The following is a 22,684-nucleotide window of genomic DNA, read 5'->3' on the forward strand; positions in this document are numbered from 1 at the left end:
TGAATTGACTTAAAAAAATTTTTTTTTGTAGTTGTAGATGGACAGCATTTCTTTATTGTTTGATTTTTATGTGGTGCTAAGGATCAAACCAGGGCCTCACAAATTCTATGCGGTGCTCTGCCACTGAGCTACAGTCCCAGCCCTTGAATTGACTTTTAATATGTATGAAATTAAAGTTTTTATGTGAAAGACAACTAAGTTAATAGCCTGGTATCTCAACTGTAGTATACCCATGTGATCAAACCTAGTATGATTACAGCAGTAAAGTGAAAGATCTAGTTCACAGTCAAGATGTCATTCTCAAAATGACTGATTATAGTCAAAATATCTCACTAAAAATTAATTCTAATATAACTAAGAAAGATTCCAGAGGATGTTAGGAAGTCTCAATTTTCCTGATGAAAAATGTTATTTCATTTTGCTTTTCTGTTTGTTTTGTTTTAGCAATTAAGATAATCTAGTTTTCAAGCCCTACTCATTTGTAATAATGAAGATAACATTTGAGATTCTGGAAAAGACTTTCTAAATTCAAAGACCTATGTGTGATTGCTTTTATTGCCCTTTTGTTTATTAAGTCTCTAACACTTGACATTTTGTTTCTCCTCTTACAATTCACCTTGCTGAACTAGTCTGTAGAGAACCAAGAGAGCCTACCCTGCAAACTAAAGAGCTAGGATTTTCTGAAATGCTTTAGGAAATGTTGTGGACTATACAGCTCCCTTGTGTTATTGATGTCAGGAAATCAAGCAGAGTGCAGATATATATCAATCAATAACTTTAGATAGGAAACTGAAGTCACTGGAGAAGTATGAGGAGCTTAAAGAGAACCCTGGGGCTTTAGGAAGAAAAATCAGGAGCTTAGAGAATAAAATTGATATTTGGGGACAGAATATGAAAGCCCATGAATAAACACTATGACTGGTCAAAGCTAAGATAGACATACCATAGTCATCCCTGGATTTTGGAAAAGTATCAGTCAAGGTTCTTAAATGTTAGTGTGCTTTTTCTTTTTGTCACTGAGTTTGGAATAATAGCATATTATTTTGGGGAATGATGCTGAATTTGTAAAATTCTTTTCCTTTTTGTTAATAGTGCAGATGGAGTCTTCATGTCTCTAGTATACTAACTGGTTTCCTATAATAAGCATTCCATGATCAATTACAACAGTTCACTAAATTTTTTAACTTAAAATTACTCGTTCTTACTAACATTTAAAAAATTATTTTAAGCTATTAACTAACACACAAAATAAAAACCAATTCTTATCTCTCTGAATCTATGTCATGTCCTAGAGTATGTCTAACAGCTCTAAGACGTTTCCTCCCGACTGTCCTAATATTTCTGGATTTCTGTTCAATGGGGACATGTTTAGGCAAAATCTGTTAGGAAATGAGATCAGCAGGAGGTCTTGCCTGGCAATCACTGTTCCTATTTATAGTGGCATTGAGTGGGAAATCAGTGAAATTATCAAGTGACTTGATTTGTCCTGAGTGTAGGAAAGTCTGCTTTAGAGCATAGAGAACATTAAGGTTTAAGTGTAGATTAGATTTGCTTTAAAGAATTGAATGTCAGAGTAGTTGGGGGTGCTTTATGTTATGTTCCTTAGAAATGGTTAGTGATTTCACTGGGGACAAGGACAACTATTACTGAATTCTATCCAGGATCTACAATGGCCAGGAAGCCTGTACAAATCCAGGGCTTGCTATCATAGTGCTCCTGTGAATTTGTCTGTTGGTGGAAGCTTGCCATTCATGAAGGATGCTTAGCCTCTGTCATGTCATTTGATATGTGCTTGGCCATAGTTAGTGTAGTGTGAAAAATAGGAAGCTTTCCAGGAGTGTTAGAGATGAATCCCTTGATCTCTCTGGCTTCTTGGTAATCCACTGTGATGTATGCAGCCTACCTGTTCTACACTGTGAAATCCCTATATTATTGAATAGAAGAGAGAATGCACACGTGAGGGGGCAAGGAGAAAAGGAAGGTTACCAAGTTTTGATCAGTGTTGTTATGGAATGAAGCAAGCTATGCTGTTTCATAGTCATGGTCTTTCAGACTGCTTCAGAACTAGAACAAGGCAAATGAGGACCAGAAGAGAAGTTCCTGGAGAGTGTGTATATTTTGAGGTGTTTATTCAGGTATCAGTGCCGTCTCTAAGCATTTCCAGTACTGTATAGTCACCATAGTCCCCAGAAAGCCAGCCACTCTAGCTAGCTTTACTCTAAGTGGGGACTTGTTCTGAGATGGCAATGCTCACTGACTATAAGGAAGTTCGGTGTCAGTCCATTTCCATAACCACCTAATTGAATCAAATACTCGTAATGGGACTTTAAAACATAGCTGCTTAAAATGGATATTTAAGCAGAAAGTATTAAATATATATATATATATATATATATATATATATATATATATATATATATATAAATTATTGTATTAAAAAGAAGTATCTTTCAAAGCAAAAGAGGCTCCTTGAATTTTTGTAGCTATTTTCTGCAGCTGTCTAAGATGTAGCTCTACAGTGTTATTAGTTAAAATTCACCAACTCACTCTCTGTTACTTTCACTCACATTTCTGGTCTGGAATTCTAAAAAGTGTAGCAGAGGGTACAAATTTGGGAGATATCATGGTTTTGGGGAAGAGATATCATTTTTTTTTTTAAACCCCTGGGCTCTCTACCACTGAGCTACACTCCCCATCCCTTTTTTAATTTTTATATTGAGACAGGTTCTTGCTCAATCACCAGGCTGGCCTTGAACTTGTGGCCCTCCTGCCTCAGCCTCCCAATTGCTGGGATTATAGGCATGCACCACTGCATGGTGGAATATGCTTGGCTATAAATTAGCAAAGTGCTTTGGACACAGTGCCTTTATTTTATTTATTTATTTTTATGTGGTGCTGCAGATCAAACCCAGTGCCTCACATGTGCTAGGTAGGTGCTCTATCACTGAACTACATCCTCAGCTCCAGCAAAGTGCTTTTTAAGGAGACTAAAATGCATATTTTCAGGATTTCTTCCTTTCCTTTGCGACTTAAATCAAAACATCAGGTCCAAAAATTGTGAAAAGATTCTAATCAAGCAGTTTTGCATCTGTTAATAAAATGGTTTTTTTCCTTTCTTACATGTAAGATTTCATGAGATTTTTAAAAATTTTTGCGCATTTCCCAAGAAATAATTATAGTTTTATGATTGTTATGAGTGACTCCCACTTTAAAATTAAATGTTTTGGATTATTTAAGTTTTGAGGGACGAGCTCACTCACAAACAGTTGTCAAGTTTCATAATTCATGTATTTATGTGTATATGTCTGTCTATTCTTCCTTCTTTCCTTCCTTTCAACCTTTCTTTCCAAAAAGGTAGTTCTGTTTGCTAGTGGACCAACCATGAGTTTTCAGAGGGTTTGGTATGGGTTTTTGTTTTAATTACAGTCTATATAATTAGTTCTCAGCATGTTGAGGTAAAAGAGAATTGCACCAGCAAGCTCCCAATTTCTTCATCTCATTAGGTTTTTAACACGATTATTAGTATCATAATCAGCTATGATGTTTTCTGTTGCAGGTTTTCACATTCTCTGATTTGCAGGGTGTCTTGATTGGCTAATTTAGGCAAATTATTTTGATTGTCTTGATGATGGTTGGCTGATTAGAACACAGCAGGGGTATAATTTCTTCCTGAGAAATGTTACATTCTTTTGTTTTTGGTACCAGAACATTAAGAGGGTTTTTCTTTGTGTACATTCAATTATGATATTTGCCCATAACACTAGTAGAATGCCTGGAAAGCAATTACATTAGTGATGGAATAAGCATGAGTGCTGTTAGTGGAAAAATTGGCAGTATGAAGATGAGGTGAGATGAAGGATCAGACTTTTAGATTTCTTTTCTGTGGTTCTGTGGTGGTGGTTTTTTTTTTTTTTTTTTGTTTTGTTTTGTTTTGTTTTGTTTTGAGTGGCTTTCTATAAAAGTCTTCAGACTTCTGGTCTCCCAAAGAATTTCTCAATAGTCCTGCTTTCCCATTACATGAAAGTTCTTACCACCCCCCTTTTTGAATGTTCAATATTTAAATTTACTGTGGAGCTAAAAATTTGCTCACATGTTTGAAAAAAAAAAAGTTTGCTTTTATATCATCTCATGATGTCTTTTTTTTAAAGCTAACCTTAATGAAATTGTTTTTTTTTTAACAATTTGCTCAGTCTTGTCACCTACACATAGTTCACCCTCCACCAAAATCATTTTCTTTCATTATTTGCAATAAAAGTATTTCCATTCAAACCATTTGCTTTTGTGCCTGCTATTTACTATAAATTTTCTTAATTTGTTTAGTGGAAAAGAAAGCATTTTTTATTGGTATTGTTTCTGAAGGAAAATGGTTTTGTGTTTGAAAGAAAATGTAATAATGTGTACGATTGGATAAATGATATACTAAAAAATTATTTTAATTAATTAGCTAATAGTTCAGGCAGAATAGAAAAATATATACTTAAAAATTATATTGTCACTCTCCTTGATGACTATTCTTTCAGGGAGTTAGTTCCATGGAAAGATTTTGTTACCCATCCTTTATGACATGTGTTACTTTCTAGGTAATACAGTGAAAGCTAAACTTCACTAGAATAAAGCCAAAATTAGATTATATAAATCCATGAGCATGAAATCTACTGACAACTCAGCTGAATGTATTCCTGCTTCACCTTGAAGTTATCCCCATGTGCTTCACTGACACTGGGGCAGGGGGAGGGGAGAACATCAGAGAATTATTTAGAACAAAATGTCATTAGTAAAAGATCAGTTCTGTGTAAAATCCACCTTCAAAGGGCTTTTAAAGACCCAACTCTGGACAAGTGATATCCCTGGGCATAGTAAATGCACTTGTAGAAGTATGTTAAAATCACTTTTATAGTTAAAACACCGAGAAAAATATGAAAAGGTGTATTAACTGTGCAAGGTAAGGATACAGTATAATACCTGTGGAAAGTATTCAAGTTTTCAGTAAATTCATAAACCACAAGTTTTTAGCACAAGTTTTGCTTTGTTCGTTTGTTTTCTGCCTCCTCTCCACCAAACAAAGTCTGAGTTTTCTAGGGGGTCATTTTGTTGTTCTGTTGTTTTGTTTTGTTGTCTCATGAAGCTAAATCCTCTAAGGAGACGTTTGGATTATAAAAGAATAGAGTAATGATGCCCTGCACTTGAGAGGTGGAAGGGTATGGCTGTTGCATCAGAGAGACCCAAGTTTATGTTCTATGATCCTGGGCATATCACTTAAACCAATACTTGCTCATCTGTAAAATGGGGGTCATAAAGACTCCCTTGAGGTTGTTGCAAACATTCACTGGGATAACATATGAGAATGACTGCCATCTAGAAGATTTTCAGTACATCTTTTCTTCAAGGCTCCTAAAGCCCACTGAAGGATATGTAGGCAGCTAGTCCTGGTCTCTTTGCCTTGTACCAATAAGTGTTTGATTATATTGCACTCATAATGAAGAAGATGCCTAATGAAACCTCCTATCGAGGCAAATAGTAACGACTTGATTCCAACACTGCCAGTAGAACTTTCCATCCGAGAAACAGGGGTATTTGGTGTTAATAAGTTAAATTTCAGAAACTAATGAACTCTACTAATTGAATTCATCTTTGTTAATTAATAAGGTTCTAGTAAATTGGTTGCTTTCTTGTGTAATGCTCTGCAAAATAGCGTTAAGACCTAATGATTATAAGTTCACTAGTTCTACCCTTTCTTTCCTATAGAGTGGTAGTGTCCAAAGTAGTATCTAATAGTTTTCTTTGTCTTGAAATATTTTTTATACTCTTGACATTATTGACTTGAGAATGAATGTAGGGGGAGAAAAAACACCACGGACTGAAGATTCTATGCTGTCTGTCTAGTTTGCATTAAGAGTTTGTTTAGGAGAAACTTGGGAAATCATTCTAGTAACTATTATTGCAGTGTCTGCAGCATAAGGGTAATGTTGGTTTTATTTGCCAGATTTTGCCAAGAAAACACCCAGGAAGTTTTAGTTTGAGACATGAAAACATTATAAATTTTTTACTTTGGAGACAGGAGATACTTTAAAATCTAAACTTACGTAATGTGGTAATTCTCAAATTTGAAAGTGAGGTCAAAGTGATGATTACTCAGAGGACCATTCACATTCTGTGGACGAGGCTTAGATGAGGAGCACGTTTTCTGGAAAACTGTTCTAGATGCCCAGCTTCTTCTATACTGTTTGTTTCTGGAGGGCCACATCTATGAAGGACTGACACATTTTACCCACTTCTTTAACAGAGAGAATTCCCTAAGTTTTTCACATTCCGAGCAAGGGATAAGGTAAGGACTGATTGCTAGATTCCTACCCTTTGAATTTTTTTTTCCTGTTTTCTTATCTTTCCCATTCTTTCTCTGATTGAACTTGTGTTTCTCTTTGTTTACATGTGTTTTAGAACTAAAGCACACTCCCTTCAGAAAGAGTTTGATTTAGGAAACAATCAAATGTGTTGAGCTACCCAAAGAAAACAATAACTTTCAAAATCATCCCTATCCTTCAAAACAATCCTAATGATGTGATATTAAACAATACTGCATTGTAGAATTATTCTTGTCACAACTTATGTTCAACTCTTGTTCCCATGCATTTGTTTTTCAATTTTAAAGTATAGTAGTTCATACTATGTTTGTTTCTTCTTGTTACCAGCTTATATTTTTGGTGCTGGCTCACTGTTCACTCAGTTGACATGTACTCTGGAAAAACAATTTAGTTTCAAGCAAACACACAGTAAATGTACTAATAAAACTTTTGAAAAAGTTGCATAATTATATATCTGTGGATATATTAGGTTCCAAAGCCAAATACCTTTTTTGAAAAATGATGTTTATTTATTGAGCATTTACTGTGTTCTTTGTAGTGTGTCATAAATGGTAAGATTTAAGTTCTGTCCTTTAGCATTTTAGACTTTTTGGGTTAACCTAAAACATCAGCATGTGAATAAATGTTAATGTGAAGCAGTTTGTAGTTAAGGGTAAAAAATGAGTTATAACATTAAATGCCATAGGAGTTCCAAGGGAATTGAAATTTTTTGCTTGTTTGTAACTTTTTTTTTTTAAAGAGAGAGAGAGAGAGGAGAGAGAGAGAGAGAATTTTTAATATTTATTTTTTAGTTCTCGGTGAACACAACATCTTTGTTGGTATGTGGTGCTGAGGATCGAACCCGGGCCGCACGCATGCCAGACGAGGGCGCTACCGCCTGAGCCACATTCTCAGCCCCTTGTTTGTAACTTTTTGTTTGTTCATTTTTGGTTCTTTAGTACCTGGGAGTGAACATACGAGTCCTTAACCACTGAGCCACATCTTCAGCTTTTTATTTTTTATTTTGAGACAAGGTCTCATTAAGTTGCTTAGGGCCTTGCTAAGTTGCTGAGGCTGGCCATGAGTTTTCAATCCTTCTACCTCAGGCTCTCAAGTTGCTGGGATTATATACATGACCAACATGCCCAGTGTCCTTGTTTTTAATGGGGAGCATCACCACTTGAAAAAGCATATATGTTGAAAAGTTAAGTGCATGGGTACCTTAGTGCCTAATCTTACATAAGCTATAGCAGTAGCCTTAGCAATATCTTATATGTAGCTTATTTTCTTTTGCTTATTAGTGCATCATACCTTCATTGCTATTTTCAAGCATCTCTTTTACCTATGTAATCATAATCTTATAACTACCTCTTGTGAGCTATTTTTTGTCTGATTCTTGTGATCAGTTTGAGGAGGACCGAATCTATCGTCACCTGGAACCTGCTCTAGCTTTCCAGTTAGAGCTGAACCGGATGAGAAATTTTGACCTCACTGCCATTCCATGTGCTAACCACAAGATGCACCTATATCTTGGGGCAGCTAAGGTAGAAGTTGGCACAGAAGTGACAGATTACAGGTTCTTTGTTCGTGCAATCATCAGACATTCCGATCTGGTCACCAAGGTAGGTGCTGTACTTCAATGGGAAGTTATCCCTGAGGGAAGGGGTAGAGAAATAAAAAAGGTTCAAAATCATGTTTTCATTGTTTGAATCAGGCTCTTGTTCTATTTCCTTTCACTCTCCAATAACCAGCAGGTGTCTGAGAGTCATTTCATTCAGAAAAGTAAATATTACAAATAATAAAGGCTTATTTTTATTTAATCTGATTTTTCTTGGTAATGGAAACATGATAGCACTCACTTGAGAAAAAGAAAAGTGTGCTAAGAGAAAAATCAAAGGGAGAGTTGAGTGATAATAGAGAATAAGGAGAAGAGTTAGGAAAGAAGTAATCCCACCATAAACCTGTCTAGCAGGATGGGTAGTGTCTAATATAGCAAGGATTTCCTGGTATGTGGTTATTATTGTATTGCATAGCCATGAGTTTTCTTCAGCTTCTCATTTCTAAGCAGATTTCTGTTCTAAACAATTTGTTTGACATGTATGAATTATAATCCTGTTGGTGTTACAGCTCTGGGGGTGCCCAGCATTTCCACGTGTTGGAAGGAAACGATACACTAAGAGGCAAGAGAAAGGGCTGGCAAGGACTTTGTGGCCTTTGCATGCCCCTGCTGCCTGTGATCACTAGATGGACTCTAGGGAGAAAAACAAATAATGTCTTCACCTTGTGCCTTATGATTTATGAGATACTGCTGTTAAGTAGTTATAATAGCCATTTATTTATTGTTTCTTTGAAAACACATTAATGATGGTGATTTTCTTCCTGTATAGGAAGCATCTTTTGAGTATCTACAAAATGAAGGGGAACGTTTGCTCCTGGAAGCCATGGATGAGTTGGAAGTTGCTTTTAACAATACAAATGTTCGCACAGACTGTAACCACATCTTCCTCAACTTTGTGCCCACAGTCATCATGGACCCGTCAAAGGTACATTTCTCATAGCTTCTCTGCCAGGACTCCGAACATAAGCAAAAAGATTCATTCATATATATCTTCCTTGGACTTAGAAACAGGTGTTCTTGTCCAGTGGTTTGAGCCTTTTAAGTTTACACACTACTTGAGACCAAGTTTCCAAGACAGTGGCAAAATTTTGCTATAGGCATTAAGAAAACCCTCAGTATTGAAGGTGGCATGGTGTTTGCTTGCTGATCATTTATAAAAGTATGAAAATTCTTTTCCTCCATTAGGACAAGTTTTATATTTTCCGTGATAGTAGTTCTATTTTATAGTATCTTCTAGAATTTCTCATGTGAAATAATTTTGCTATTATTAGACATTTAGTGCACTGTTTCTGTGTTTTAACATACTTACCTAGTGGCCTTACCAGGATAAGACACCTTCCCAAAATAGCTAACCTATTTCTCTTTAGTAGTTTACCACAGGAGAATTTGGCTGATAAGAAATATCACATGTAGGGGCTGGGACTGTAGCTCAGTGGTAGAGCGCTTGTCTCACACATGAGAGGCACTGGGTTCGATGCTCAGTACCACTTAAAAATAAATAAATAGGGCTGGGGATGTGGCTCAGCGGTAGCGCGCTCGCCTGGCATGCGTGCGGCCCAGGTTCGATCCTCAGCACCACATACCAACAAAGATGTTGTGTCCGCCAATAACTAAAAAAAATAAATAAGTAAATATAAAAATAAATAAATAAAGATATTGTGTCCCTAACAAAAAAAAAAGAAAGAAATTTCACATGTATTATATATTATGTCTAGTTTCTTCCCTGAGGTTCTATTCTAAAATGCATTCAATATAATTTAAGGAAAGAAAACGAGACAGTCCTGTACTTGACCTTTTTATCCTAGGTGTGTAAAACAGACTGCTCTCTATTTTGCTCCCTCTGACTCTGTATGAGACTGAAATTTGGATAGGATAACCAAGTATCTCCTTTCTCAAGGTCAATTATAGGCATAGACTTTTGCCTTTTTTACCTTTATTTTATTTGTTTATTTTTATGTGGTACCAGGGATGCAACCCAATGCCTCATGCATACTAAGTAAGTGCTCTACCACTGAACCACAACCCCAGCCGAACTTTTGGTTTTGAACTTATTATCTAAGAACTGAGAAACAATTCTTTACTTTTTTTCTTGAAAACTTGAAGCTAACAACGGGTTACTATTTTCTGTTAGGAAAGCCAACGATAGGGCTCAAACCTCATCATGTAGTTTAAGCAGAATTTCTCCTAGGCCAGGCATGGTGGCACATGCCTAAAACTCCCAGGAGCTCTGGAGCCTGAGGCAGGAAGTTTGCAAGTTCAAAGCTAGACTCAGCCATTTAGTGAGGCCATAAGCAACTTAGTAAGACCCTGTCTAATAATAAAAAAGGGCTGGAGATGTGGCTCAGTGGTTCAGTGCCCCATGGTGTATGTGTGTATACACACACACACACACACACACACACCCTCCCACTGGGGAGATTGAACCCATGGGGCACTTAGCCACTGGAAAATATATATATATTAATATATATTATTATTATTATTTCTCCTAATATATGTATATTTATGTATTCCTCTAATATATGTATATATTTTCCCTAAGTATTTTGGGACTGATGAAGCCAGAATGCTAAAACATGATCTGGATACTGTGTAACTATATATATTTTTAGATTTTGCTTGACTTTTCTCAATGAATTTTTAATATTTACTTTTCAGCCTCTAACTCTTAACATCCATATGCCCCAGCTCTGCTTTTCTAATCAGATAGCTGTCAATTTTTTGTACATAGAGATTGTTGGCTTTTGTTCCCTAAAGAAAATAATGGATAAATATCTCTTGGTTAGCAAACAAGTGTGGGGATGAGACGTTAACTTCTTAAAATCTATTTTGAGTTAAAATTCTGTGTTAGAGAAATAAGCTGTAGGATAGTACGTACTACCTAAGTGTACCACAAGAGAAGGGAGATGTGAGATAATCTTGAGCTGTTCTAGGATGTTGATAAAGCATTTTAGAAAGATAGTTAAGAAAAGATTAAATTTGAGTAGTCTGGCCTAGCTGCTTGCTAGGAAAGAGCCTATTGCCTATTGGAAACAAAGTTTTGCATTAGCATGTCAATAACAAAATTGCCTTTCAGTCCATTCAGTTAAAATAACTCTTGTAACTCTGAAAACTAAGTGTTAAGCTGCCTTGGTTTAAAGTTTAGAAAAACTAAGAAACATTTGCCCCTTCTCCTTAAATCCCAGTTGGACTTGACAGTGACCAAACTTCAGAGCTCTAATGTTTAGGAGAGAACATTCTAGCACCACCTACAAATTGCCTTTCTTTAATTTCTGCAATTTAGCAAGAGACATATATTATAAAGTTTAATAAAATTGTATGGAAAAAAGCTCATGGTGGTAATTGCTATGTTGATTTAAGGTCCTGTAAGTGCAATGAAACATAGTTACCATGCATATAAATGCTACTTAATAGCTATTTAACTAGGGATTTTATTCTTATTTGGGGCTTTCTCTTAAATCCTGTAGCTTTTAATTTTAGATATTGCAGATCTTAGATATAGAGTACGAATATAATTGGGAAAGGGGAAGGAGTTATACTGATTTGGATGGCGTGAGTTAGAGAAAACCGCTCTCATCCCAGACCAGCATGAAATTGTCCCTGTCTTGTTCTAAGCAAGAATAGTTTTAGGGAGAAACATCTGCCCACTTTGTGTAAGGAATGTATATGGTGTACAGATCTCCATAAAACAGCATCTTTTTTCCATTCCTCCTTTCCCAAAGATGGACAGACCTGAAACAGGTTCTTAGTTACAAGGTATTTAAGTTTTGTACTTGGTGATGTATTTGTGTCAGATTGAGGAATCTGTGCGGAGCATGGTAATGCGCTATGGAAGTCGGCTGTGGAAATTGCGCGTCCTCCAGGCAGAACTGAAAATCAACATTCGCCTGACACCAACTGGAAAAGCAATTCCCATCCGCCTCTTCCTGACAAACGAATCTGGCTATTACTTGGACATCAGCCTATACAAGGAAGTGACTGACTCCAGGACAGCACAGGTACAGTAGTCAAGCAGGCTTCTCTGAGTTTTGATTTGGTCCTACAAATGAGCCACTTGTTCTTGTTATAGAAGACCCAAGCTCACAAACCCCATTGGTTTATCAATGGAGTTATTCTCTTTAGCTTAACTGGTTGTGCAATTTGGAAAATATTTGCCTTATAAGAAGTGCCCCTGTTCTCAGTCAAGGATATTATAAAGCCCTCAACCCTTTGTCACATATTGATGAGCACAAATATGCCAAATGAACCTCACTCCAGGCATAATTCTTCAGTTTAGAGCTCTGTTTTTTTAAAGGGCTCTTAAGCTACTTTAGTAATCTAGTCTTCTCTGGTCTGATTTGAACTTCCTGTTTCCTATGTAGTTAGACCACTTATTGACAACTGAGGAAAGGAGAATTATGAGAATGTCACCCACTTCTCCTATATTATAGAAGAAAAATTTCAAGTTAGTAAAATAACATGAACAGTATTAACTTTATTTATCCATTATATTATTCTGCTTATACACACACACACACACACACACATTTTTTTCCTTCAAGTGTTCAGAGTGTTATATGTTATATAGGAATAAAGTATCAAACTTTAAACCATTTTTTTCAGATTGGAAAATGCAGAAGTGAGTGGAATGTAATGCAGACTGATTATGTGGTAACAAAGAATTCACTTGTAATTTGTTTGAACTCCTTAGTTTCTAAATATTTGGGCCATTTTCTATGATATTGGGTGTAGGTAGCGTCACTATTGCTCACATCTTCTTAAGAACTAGGACATTATTTTTAGGGCTTTGGCCTGAACTTGGAAAGTAGATTCATTCTAATAAAAGGATGAACTTGCTACAGGATATATAAACAGGGCTTTAGTCTGTTCTGTGTATTTGGGTGCTTGGAAGAGATTGTTTTTATCTATGTCCTTTTCAAACTGGGAATAGAGGTAGGAAAAGACATTTTTTGCCAGTCTTTTCAAGATGCATTTTTAAAATCTCAGTTTGGACAATTTTTATAGTGACCTTTCATGTTGTTCTTTGATTCCCAGTTAGATGACCAGAAAAATCTATCCTGTGAGAAGTGAGCAGTTAAAACAGAGTGCCCAAGAGCACAAGGGGTGAGCAAGAGAAAGAGTATTCAGTGATTTTTTTGCTGCATTTGATGTTTTTCAGGACCAACCTTAAGGACATTTTCAGTCAAAGCTTTCCATGGGCAGGGATATTTTTAATTAACTTCTACAGTGGCTTTGAGGCAGGCCTATTCTTATGAAGAATAAGATGGCCACTTGAGATTTTAATGTTTTGATAAATATGTTTGTTCTTCATAACTACTTTTTCCCCCTTTATTTTATTAGAAAGCTTTTAGATTTCCCTTAAGCTGGTTAGTGGCAACACAGGATCATGAAAGGTACTGATGTCTTCAATCAGGGCATGGTGTTATATCAGGCACAAAGTAAGCACTTGCTAGGCATCAGAAAGAATGAATTGACTCCCTCAACTTGAGAGGAGAGCCCTTTTATCAGGGGCCCTGCATATTTAAGAAGCCCTGAAGAAAGAGGTCTTTATCAGGTTCTTCAGTTGAAAGTTCAAGAACCACTGTGTCATTGGTACCAGTTTGTGAGCCCAAAGCTGGAGGTAGGAACTGACAGAAGGAGCAGCCTTCACCCAGTTCCAATGCTCCCAAGTGCCTAGTTGGTGCTTATTGCCAAACCTTTTTCCTTTCCTTTTGTATCACTGTGGCTTGAACCCAGAGCCTCACACATGCTAGGTAAATACTCTACCTACTACACTACATCCTAGCCCCTTTTTTATTCTTACTAAATTGCCCAAGTTGAAACTGCACATGTTGTTGGTACATGCCTATAATCCCAGCAGCTCTGGAAACTGAGGCAGGAGGATTGCAAATTTGAGGCCAGCCTCAGTAATTTACTAAGGCCCTAAGCAACTGAGCAAGATTCCGTCTCAAAATAAAAAATAAAAAGGGCTGGGGTGTGGTTCAGTAGTTAAGTGTCCCTGTGTTCAATACCTGGCACCTAAATAGATAAATACAAAATGGATGGATGGATGGATGGATGAATAGATAGATAGATAGATAGATAGATAGATAGATAGATAGATAGATAAGCTAGCTATTCCAGGTTGGTCTTTAGATAGATAGATAGATAGATAGATAGATAGATAGATAGATAGATAAGCTAGCTATTCCAGGTTGGTCTTGAACTTGCAATCCTCCTGCCTCGGCCTCTTGTAGCTGGAATTACTGATTTTTTTTTGGGGGGGGGGGAATACCAGGGATTGAACCCAGTGGTGCTTGACCAGTGAGCCATATCCCCAGACTTTTATTTATATTTTATTTAGAGACAGGGTCTCACTGAGTTGCTTTAGGACCTTGCTAATTTGGTGAGGCTGGCTTTGAATTTGTGATCCTCCTATCTCAGGCCCCCGGGCCACTGGATTACAGTTGTGCACCACTGCATCTGGCCACTAATTTTTTTACCTTTCAATTTTTGTTTCTCTCTCTTTTTTATTTGCAGTACTGGGGATCAAAATCAAAGGCGCCTTACCACTGAGGTACATCCCCAGGCCATGCCTCCACCCAACACCCCGCCCTGTGCCCAGCCCTTTTCTGGTTAATTTTATTTTACAACAGGGTTTTACTTAAAACTGTTCATTCTGCTTCACCTCCCAAGTTGCTGGGTTTATAGGCATTCACTACCATACCCAACTAAGAGAAGCCCATTGATGTCCTCTAGTGAAAGATGTATTTTATGTAAAATATATACATATTTTTGTGAACTTGTAAAACATACTCTTTCCCAAGTTTTAATTACCAGGTTCATTATAGTAAAAAATGAAACTAGCATAAGTAGCTGGTCATTCAGAGTCTTCCATTACTGTCCATTATGATCATCCTCCGGCCCTAGCACATCATTTACTCATTTTTCCATTAAGAAATAAGGCTGACTGACTTGAGTTTCATTTTGTTTCACTTCTCTTGTATATATAGTCTTTATGGTACAGGTTGTAATGAATAATGATGCCATGTAGTCATAATAGGGAAAAGAGATTTGGGTAATCCATTGCATAAGTGAATTGATTCCTAATGTGTTGTATAAGAGAAGAAATAACATTTTGAAACCACCTTATTGAGGTATAATTTACATATAATGTGACAGACTCATTTTTTATGTACAATTCAGTTCATTCCAATAGTTGTATACACTTGCGTGATGCCATCACAGTCATTATAAAGACCATTTCCTTATCTCACAGAGTTCTCTAATTATCCTTTGCAGTCAAAGGTAGAGTACCAACTGCAGCCTTAGGTAACCACTGATCTGCTTTCCATTATTATAGATTCGTTTTGCCTGTCCTAGAATTTCATATAAATGAAATCAGACAAAATGTGCTATTTTGTGTCTGGATTCTTGTGCTCAGCATAATGTTTTTGAGATTCATTGGTGTTACCTGGATTATATGCATGTTCCTTTTCATTGCTGAGTAGTATTCCATTTTGTGGATCTACAAAGAATTTTTTTATCTATTCTCCACTGTGGAAGGACATATGAAGTTTTATTTCCCAATTATAAAAGGATGAAATGCACTTCAAGCAATAAAGCTGCTATGAACATTAATTTATAAATTTTTGTGTAACTTTCTCTTAGGTAAATATATGAGTATAATTGCTATTCATAGTAAGTTAATGTGGTAAACCAAAGTGGTTTTACCATTTTTAATTTGTAGCAGTAGCTTTCTCTAGCTCTCTTCCTCAGTGCAAAGTTCTGTTGCTTACCTGTGGCCAATCTAACTTTATCCCAGAACATGGAAAAAGCTGAGTTTCAAATCCTGAGGTCTTGTCTCTCTTAATAGACAAGAAATTTAATTACAAAAATTCCTTTTTCTTATTTTGATTTGACTGACTGCCTCTGAATCTAGTCTCATTCTGTATTCTTGCCTTACTTAAGTTTGAATCTCTTAAAATTTTCCTATTTCTACTCTTAAATTCCTAAGACATTATTAATTCTTTTTCTCACATGGTGACTTTTCCCATCAATTTTTGGAAAAGGACTGGGAGCTTGTCTGAGAGCTTTAAGCACCCTGAGACAAGTTTTGCCCAAAACAGGACCTAATGGACAAGTCAGCAGAGCATTCCTGTTCCTCTGACGTAAGGGACTATGGAATCATTATCCCTAGGGTTTTAGAAAGTACTTAATTCCATTCCTATGCGTGTATATCAGGTCCACAAATCTATTCATTAGTAGACTTGTGCTCTTCCTTAAGGCCCCGATGCATATGTGGGTGTATACATACCCTTTCATCTCAGTCTCCATTGGTATTCATTAGATTGGGAATCTATATTATGTACAAATTCATACATAAAGTGCCTAGTTCAGTGTTATACAGTCTATGAGCACTCAATAAATATTAATTGAATTGAAATAATGACATCCCTTATAAATATTCATAAGCAAATAAAACTAGCTAAATATAGAGTATGGAGTACTCTTCTAGAAATATTTGAGTTAAAATGATTAAAAACTGCTGTGGTGTTTTCATTATGTGACAATACAGGTATTGTAAGAGTTACTAGTTATAGACAGTATACTGGGGAGAAATTATATATATAGTTTAAAATAGTTATTTTATTATATGAGCTAACAAGAATTAACTATCTAGATGGGTGAAATCCACTTCTGGCAGAAATCTTTGAAGCTTTTGTGTGGCCAATAGTACTTATGAAGCACCTTCTAATCAAATGGACTAAAGTACAATGAATTGGTAGAACCTTGATCTGGCCTAATAATAAGAATTATCTTCAGTGCATAGCTGCTTTTCAACTTAAATACTAGAATTGCTCAGACTACTTACTAATTACTTCATTTCTGAGCATATGGGATTCAAATCACTTCAGAAGGCAAGCTTCGTCAGTCTGTCTCTGAGATATGAAATTTATGCTGTGTTTTCTTATTGATTTCAAATAATCCAAAAACAAGAGTAGTAGCCTATTATATATTAACTTTTTTGGAATTAGTTAACCTGTAGAGAAGTGGGAACACCAAGTACCCAATGTTAAGAGACATGTCTCAGGTACTCAGCCCACCAAAAATGTTTTTCAAGAAATAATATTTGTGGGAAAAAAACCTTTTAGGCAGCTATTTGATTTCTTTTTTTCTTTTCCCTCTGTCTTTTAACCTGCGATGCCATTCTGTTTTTTCTTGCAGATCATGTTTCAGGCATATGGAGACAAACAGGGACCACTGCATGGAATGTTAATCAATACTCCATATGTGACCAAAGACCTGCTTCAATCAAAGAGGTTTCAGGCTCAGTCCTTAGGAACAACATATATTTATGATATCCCAGAGATGTTTCGGCAGGTAAAGGTGGCTAAAGGGGAGGGTTTATGACATGTACCAAAAGGCAAGGTTTTCCTGAATTTCCATCAGATGCAACTTTGACTGGAAAAGAACACTCTCAAAGAGCAGGAAATATCTTGACACTTCTCATTTCTATCTCATTTGAAATTCAGTGACTGCCAACTCAGATTTTGGATGATTCTTTATGAATTAACAGGAAGAATGATGTGAATAGAAGTCTCTCTTGGATAGAAGAGAGTGAACCAAGACCACAGGACTGTGATGATAGTTTACAGTGACCTGTGTGAGAAGTTACATATGTATTTCCTAAGTCTGTGTTCAAATTAGGGATATTAAAAAAGAGGTATGGAACTCTAGTTCTCATTTTCCTATTTTCCAGGATAACTCCGGTCCCTAGCTGATAGCCTAAGCTAATATGATGAGAATCAATATAGATAGCATAGACAAGTGGATATAGAGTTCATGGTACACAGTTTATAAGTTCTTTTGTGGGAGATTTATTATAGCTGAATAAAAACTAGCATGAGAAAATATGACATTATGAATTTCTTCCTCTATATGAAAATAAATTCCCTTGATCTGTATGGTGAATCACTTCTATGCTGCAGATTTTTCTTCCATCAATAGAAGGCAAGAGAAGTATATCACCAGCAGAAAATGCAACAGATAAAGAATAGGGTTTCCAAAGAATACTGAATTTGTCTTTAAAAAAAAAATTCTATGAATATAGGATTTTTCCAAGTCTCCTAGTCAATACTACCAGTATCACCACATTTGAGTTTTAACAAAGTAATATATGTAGACTTGGTAAATAGTTTGTCTCTAATTTCTGTATCATTCACAAGTACAAGAGATTACCTTTATGCAATCATTTGTGTACAAGCCCCATCTCTTGAAACATAGCTACCTTCGCTCATTATTTTCCTTTTGTAGCATTGTTGGCCTGAAAGCTGAGTGTTCGTTCTGTTTCCCAACATCAGTGCTATAAATAGAAATCTTATTCTGTGTAATTTTTCCTATATGATAGACATCAGCATAATGATTAGGACATGTAGGTATATATGAGTCATTTGGGCCTTAGTTATTGCTTTGAGGCAAGCAAAGAAAGAACTAACCTGGTTCTCACTTCATAAAGGATTTGTTTTATTTGTATAGGAAGATGGAAATTAAAATCATAATTGTTTTTAAAGAGATAATTGTGTTTGTTTTCTCAAATTTGAGCACTGTTGATCTGTACACTTACAAAAAGCCATGTATGTCTTAGTGAGCTAATTCCTGTATAGGGACCTGTAGCTATGAAAAATATTATAAAGAGGTTTCTACTGAACCTCTAGTGGAAACCTTACTCTGACCTCCCTGGATTTTGTTTGTATTAGCTGAGCATCATGTCCTGCTTTCATGGATAGTCTTCTATTACCAGGTTTCTCTAGGATTCTTCCCCCACCTTTTTTTAAAGGTAGCAATGCAACTTAGTTTTTATTTTAATTTTCCTGGGTAGTGTCAGGTCTTTTATGTGTATTAATGCCTTACTACTGATTCAGATTTGCTCAATAGTTTGAATTTGTTGAAAAGTTCCTGACTTTTGGCATGTAAAAAGTATTATGTAAAAAACAATTATATAAATCTATATTGACTGAGAATGGGAGCTGGAAGGTTTAGTCTGATGGTTAGAGTCTCTGAAAAACACTTGGAAAAGAAAATGAAACCAGATTGATGACATCTTAATAATTATTTTTGTCACTATTGAAAGGTTAATGTTATTATTGTCAAACTTCTCTCCTCTACCAGTCCCTGATCAAACTCTGGGAGTCCATGTCCACTCAAGCATTCCTCCCTTCACCTCCTCTGCCTTCTGACATGCTGACGTATACTGAACTGGTATTGGATGATCAAGGTCAGCTGGTCCACATGAACAGGCTTCCAGGAGGAAATGAGGCAAGTAGTTGAAACCTCTCCTTTTCTATATCTGTGCCCACCAGTACCAGCTTTCCATGGGAGTGATCATTATATGGTATTAAGATCCAACCGATGTAGGCAACCTAGTTGTCCTGGTATGGTTTTTTTAGCAAGAGAACACTAGATAGATGTCAAGGAATTATTAAATTATTGGGTATGATAACATTATTACAATTTTGCTTTTTTAAAAAGAGTATTACTTCCTGCTAGACATACATACTAAAGTATTTACCGGTGAAGTGATCTGATGTCCAGGATTTGATTTAAAATGAAGAGAGATGCAGGTGGGAGTATAGATGAAATAAGATTGGTCACGAGTTGATTATTGAAATTAGGTGATAGGTACATAAAAAGAGACTACTTTCCCTTTATATATATTTGTATTTTGAGTTTGTTTTGTAACAAAAACATTTAAATATTGTTTTGCCTTATTTTTTACTTATTTGCATAATAATTATGCATTTTTTTCCATGCTCAGCTTATTTGGTCTTGTGCTGTTATGAGCATAACGAATATGTTCTTCTTAAAGGGGCTTGGTCAGAACCAGGGATTTAAACGTAAAAGAAACATAGAACCCATTTATTGATAGTTAATCTAAGATGTATTTTCTAGCCTTGGCTTCCTTTCTTGTATAGTGACATTTTAATAATGATGTAAAGTCATATTCTGCCTTATACCTTTATGCCTTTCTCTATGTGTTGATATTCCTCCAGTTTTAACTATGCTTCTAAAGCACAGTTGTAGCAATTATAAAAATAGTAACAAACATAAAAATGGAGATATTTTTATTTCAGCTTTAGATATAATTCATAGATAAGTCTCATTCCTTAGAAAGAGTACACTTTACCTGGGTGTCTGCCATAGACAGACTGGGTAGACCAGTGGAGATAATATGCAGACCTTTTTTTTCCATTTTATTCAGAATCTTTAAAATTTTTTTGCCCTCTATTTACAAAGTGTTTGATTCTTTCAGTAGTACACTAGGAATAGCCAAGATCAGATGATTTAGTGTTAAGTATTAGACCAGATGCAGAATATTAGGCTTTTAGGAGTTCTACTGATCTAGTACCTCGACAAATAGCAAAGGCAAGAGGATGGGGAGAGAGGATGCATAGAATTTTGATAAGAATAGATATATACTCATCAACACACAAAGTTGAAGCAGAGATTTGTGCCACTATGTGTAGCATCTGCCCAGTGAGCCTTTCAGCAGCAAAGAAAAGCTTCATTGTGCCAGACGTAAATTCCAATTCACTGAATCGCTGTTCAGGAATGGAAGGCACCCTTGTGAACATGGGGCTGAAAGCAAAACGGTTTTAACTAATGTAATTAAAACACAAAATGAGATTTTTGGCCACGTGAAAGCTAGCTGCAGTGCTATGTGAAACCTCTTGCCATGATCTTTCTCTCCTGCTTTCTCTCTGCTCTCATTCTGTGTTTGAGCGAATGGAGACTGGGGGAATAGTGAAGTCCCAGAGGGACAGAGCTCTGTTCTTGCTGAAATTACAAGCACAGAGCTGCCTGGGCATGAACATGTAGTGTTTACTCTGCCAGTATGAATACAAATAGTCTTATTATACGGGACTCTGTACCCAAAGACCACACACACACACACCCACACATACACACGCACACACACACACACACACACACACACACGAATAAAATAAAATTAAAGGTTTTTTTAACCCTTTTAAGACCTAACAAACCTTGATGTTAAAGGGCTGCCTATGCCTTAAACAGCTACATGGTACTATGGCTGTAAGTATTAATCTAGTATAGCCGTCACTTTCTTTCCTTTGCCCAGTGCTTTAATATTGTTTGTTCAAATGTTGTTTTGCTTTTTTTTTTTTTTTTTTTTGTCGGCTCTCACTTTCTTCTTATTTTATACTTTCTCTCCTTAGTTGCCTATTTTCTTTGTTCTCTTTTCCTTTTCTTCAAATGATTGACTAGGATTGAGGCTGAGTGTTAGCTTGCTGTTTCTGAGCCTTTGAGCTCAGGAGGAGTAAGACTGGTGTTCTTTTGTAAGCAGTTAGTGACTAATGCCCAGGATGGCTGGTGAAGTCAGTGGCCTTAGCTAGATTATAGGGCACTGCACGACAGGAATGAGGTTAGGGTATTAGTATCAGACTCTGCTACCAATAGCTTGAGCATACAATGGAGCTTGTCCACTGAGAGACTGACCAATCTAAGGATGGAGTTTCAACAGTCAGAACTCTGAGGGACAGCTGTGCCTAAGAAATGACGAGGTGTCAATAGGATGTATTTCCTCATACTGAGCCCAGTTTTATCAAGGCACGTTGACTTTCAGCCATTGCAGTTTAATTTTCTTTGGCCAAAGAGACAAGTTTGTCATGAGTCTGGCACTCTACATATTACCCCAAGAATGATGTGAGGGGAACGAAAAGAGCTCATGCTGATGAGATTTGGAGCAAATCTGTCCTGTCCCAAAGAGAATGGGCATCTGAACAGAGCCTTGAGAAATAGTTTTATTAAAAAAGGAATAAAAAATTGACCTGTTAATGTTCTGAGAGCCAAGGCTCAATGTAAATGCATTGATGCTACATAGACATTAAATCATGATAATGTGGTGTTCTCCAAAGGTGATGGCTCTACCAGGTCATCACTGTGGGTGGTATTGTATTACCTTGAAGGATGGGAGTTTCTGAGTTTAAAAGCTAGTGCATGGATATAAGGAATAAGGGTAAAACAAGAGATTCTTGCAGAGTTTCTCCATGAATTGCAATGCTTTCCCCCACAACCAAAGGCAGAAACTTGCACTTATTAGACTGTCGGCTATGTTGGTGGCCTGTCTTTCTTCCCTATTTTTTGTTCCAGGACAGTAAATAGGTGAAATGGTGATGGGACCAGGATTTGGACCAATTCAGTTCCATTTAGTTTTAGGTAACTTGTTTGCCATTTGAGGAAGAATATTGGCTATTTCAGCAGAGATGTGACCTGCATTTTGAACATTGGAGTCTGTGTTAGAAGCAGGAGAAAGAGAGCTTTTCCGATCTCATGTTAGCTTTCTTTCTATTTTCCTAGTACTTCTTTCCCCATAAAGTAAGATGTGACTAAAGGAATGCCGCCTAATGCATGACAAAATACACAGGAGAACACATCTTTCTCATTGCCAGATTTGAATGGCATTACATTTAGTATGAATTTGGGATAGGAATAAAAAAAAAAATTTCAACCAAATCTATTAAATTAGAGTTCTAAAGATGAGTTGCCAGAATTTTCATAATAGTTTAAAGAGGAAAATGTGACTGCAATGTAGACTAAACTGATTTTGTTTCTACCTGATATTGATGTATAGTGATAGCACTATTTATAGATGAATGTGTGTTGTTGAGCCTGGATTCAGAAAAAAAATGTAGCTATCCAACAATTCTACGTTACTGCT

The 22,684-nt window shown here is 36.3% G+C and overlaps 1 protein-coding gene across 6 annotated transcripts in view; it reads left to right on the forward strand.

The window, feature by feature from the left end:
* Nucleotides 1–22,684, forward strand: part of Acaca (acetyl-CoA carboxylase alpha) — a 226,922-nt gene that overhangs the window by 120,764 nt on the left and 83,474 nt on the right. For all 6 annotated transcript variants that reach the window (XM_077801005.1, XM_026398068.2, XM_026398066.2 and 3 more), the window contains 6 exons: nucleotides 6,284–6,325; nucleotides 7,748–7,963; nucleotides 8,729–8,884; nucleotides 11,754–11,957; nucleotides 17,167–17,322; nucleotides 19,111–19,257. In XM_077801005.1, the coding sequence (XP_077657131.1) occupies nucleotides 6,284–6,325; nucleotides 7,748–7,963; nucleotides 8,729–8,884; nucleotides 11,754–11,957; nucleotides 17,167–17,322; nucleotides 19,111–19,257 (921 nt within the window). The remainder of the gene's footprint in view (nucleotides 1–6,283; nucleotides 6,326–7,747; nucleotides 7,964–8,728; nucleotides 8,885–11,753; nucleotides 11,958–17,166; nucleotides 17,323–19,110; nucleotides 19,258–22,684) is intronic.

Source organism: Urocitellus parryii, chromosome 7 (genome assembly GCF_045843805.1).
Source record: "Urocitellus parryii isolate mUroPar1 chromosome 7, mUroPar1.hap1, whole genome shotgun sequence".
Taxonomy (NCBI): Eukaryota; Metazoa; Chordata; class Mammalia; order Rodentia; family Sciuridae; genus Urocitellus; species Urocitellus parryii.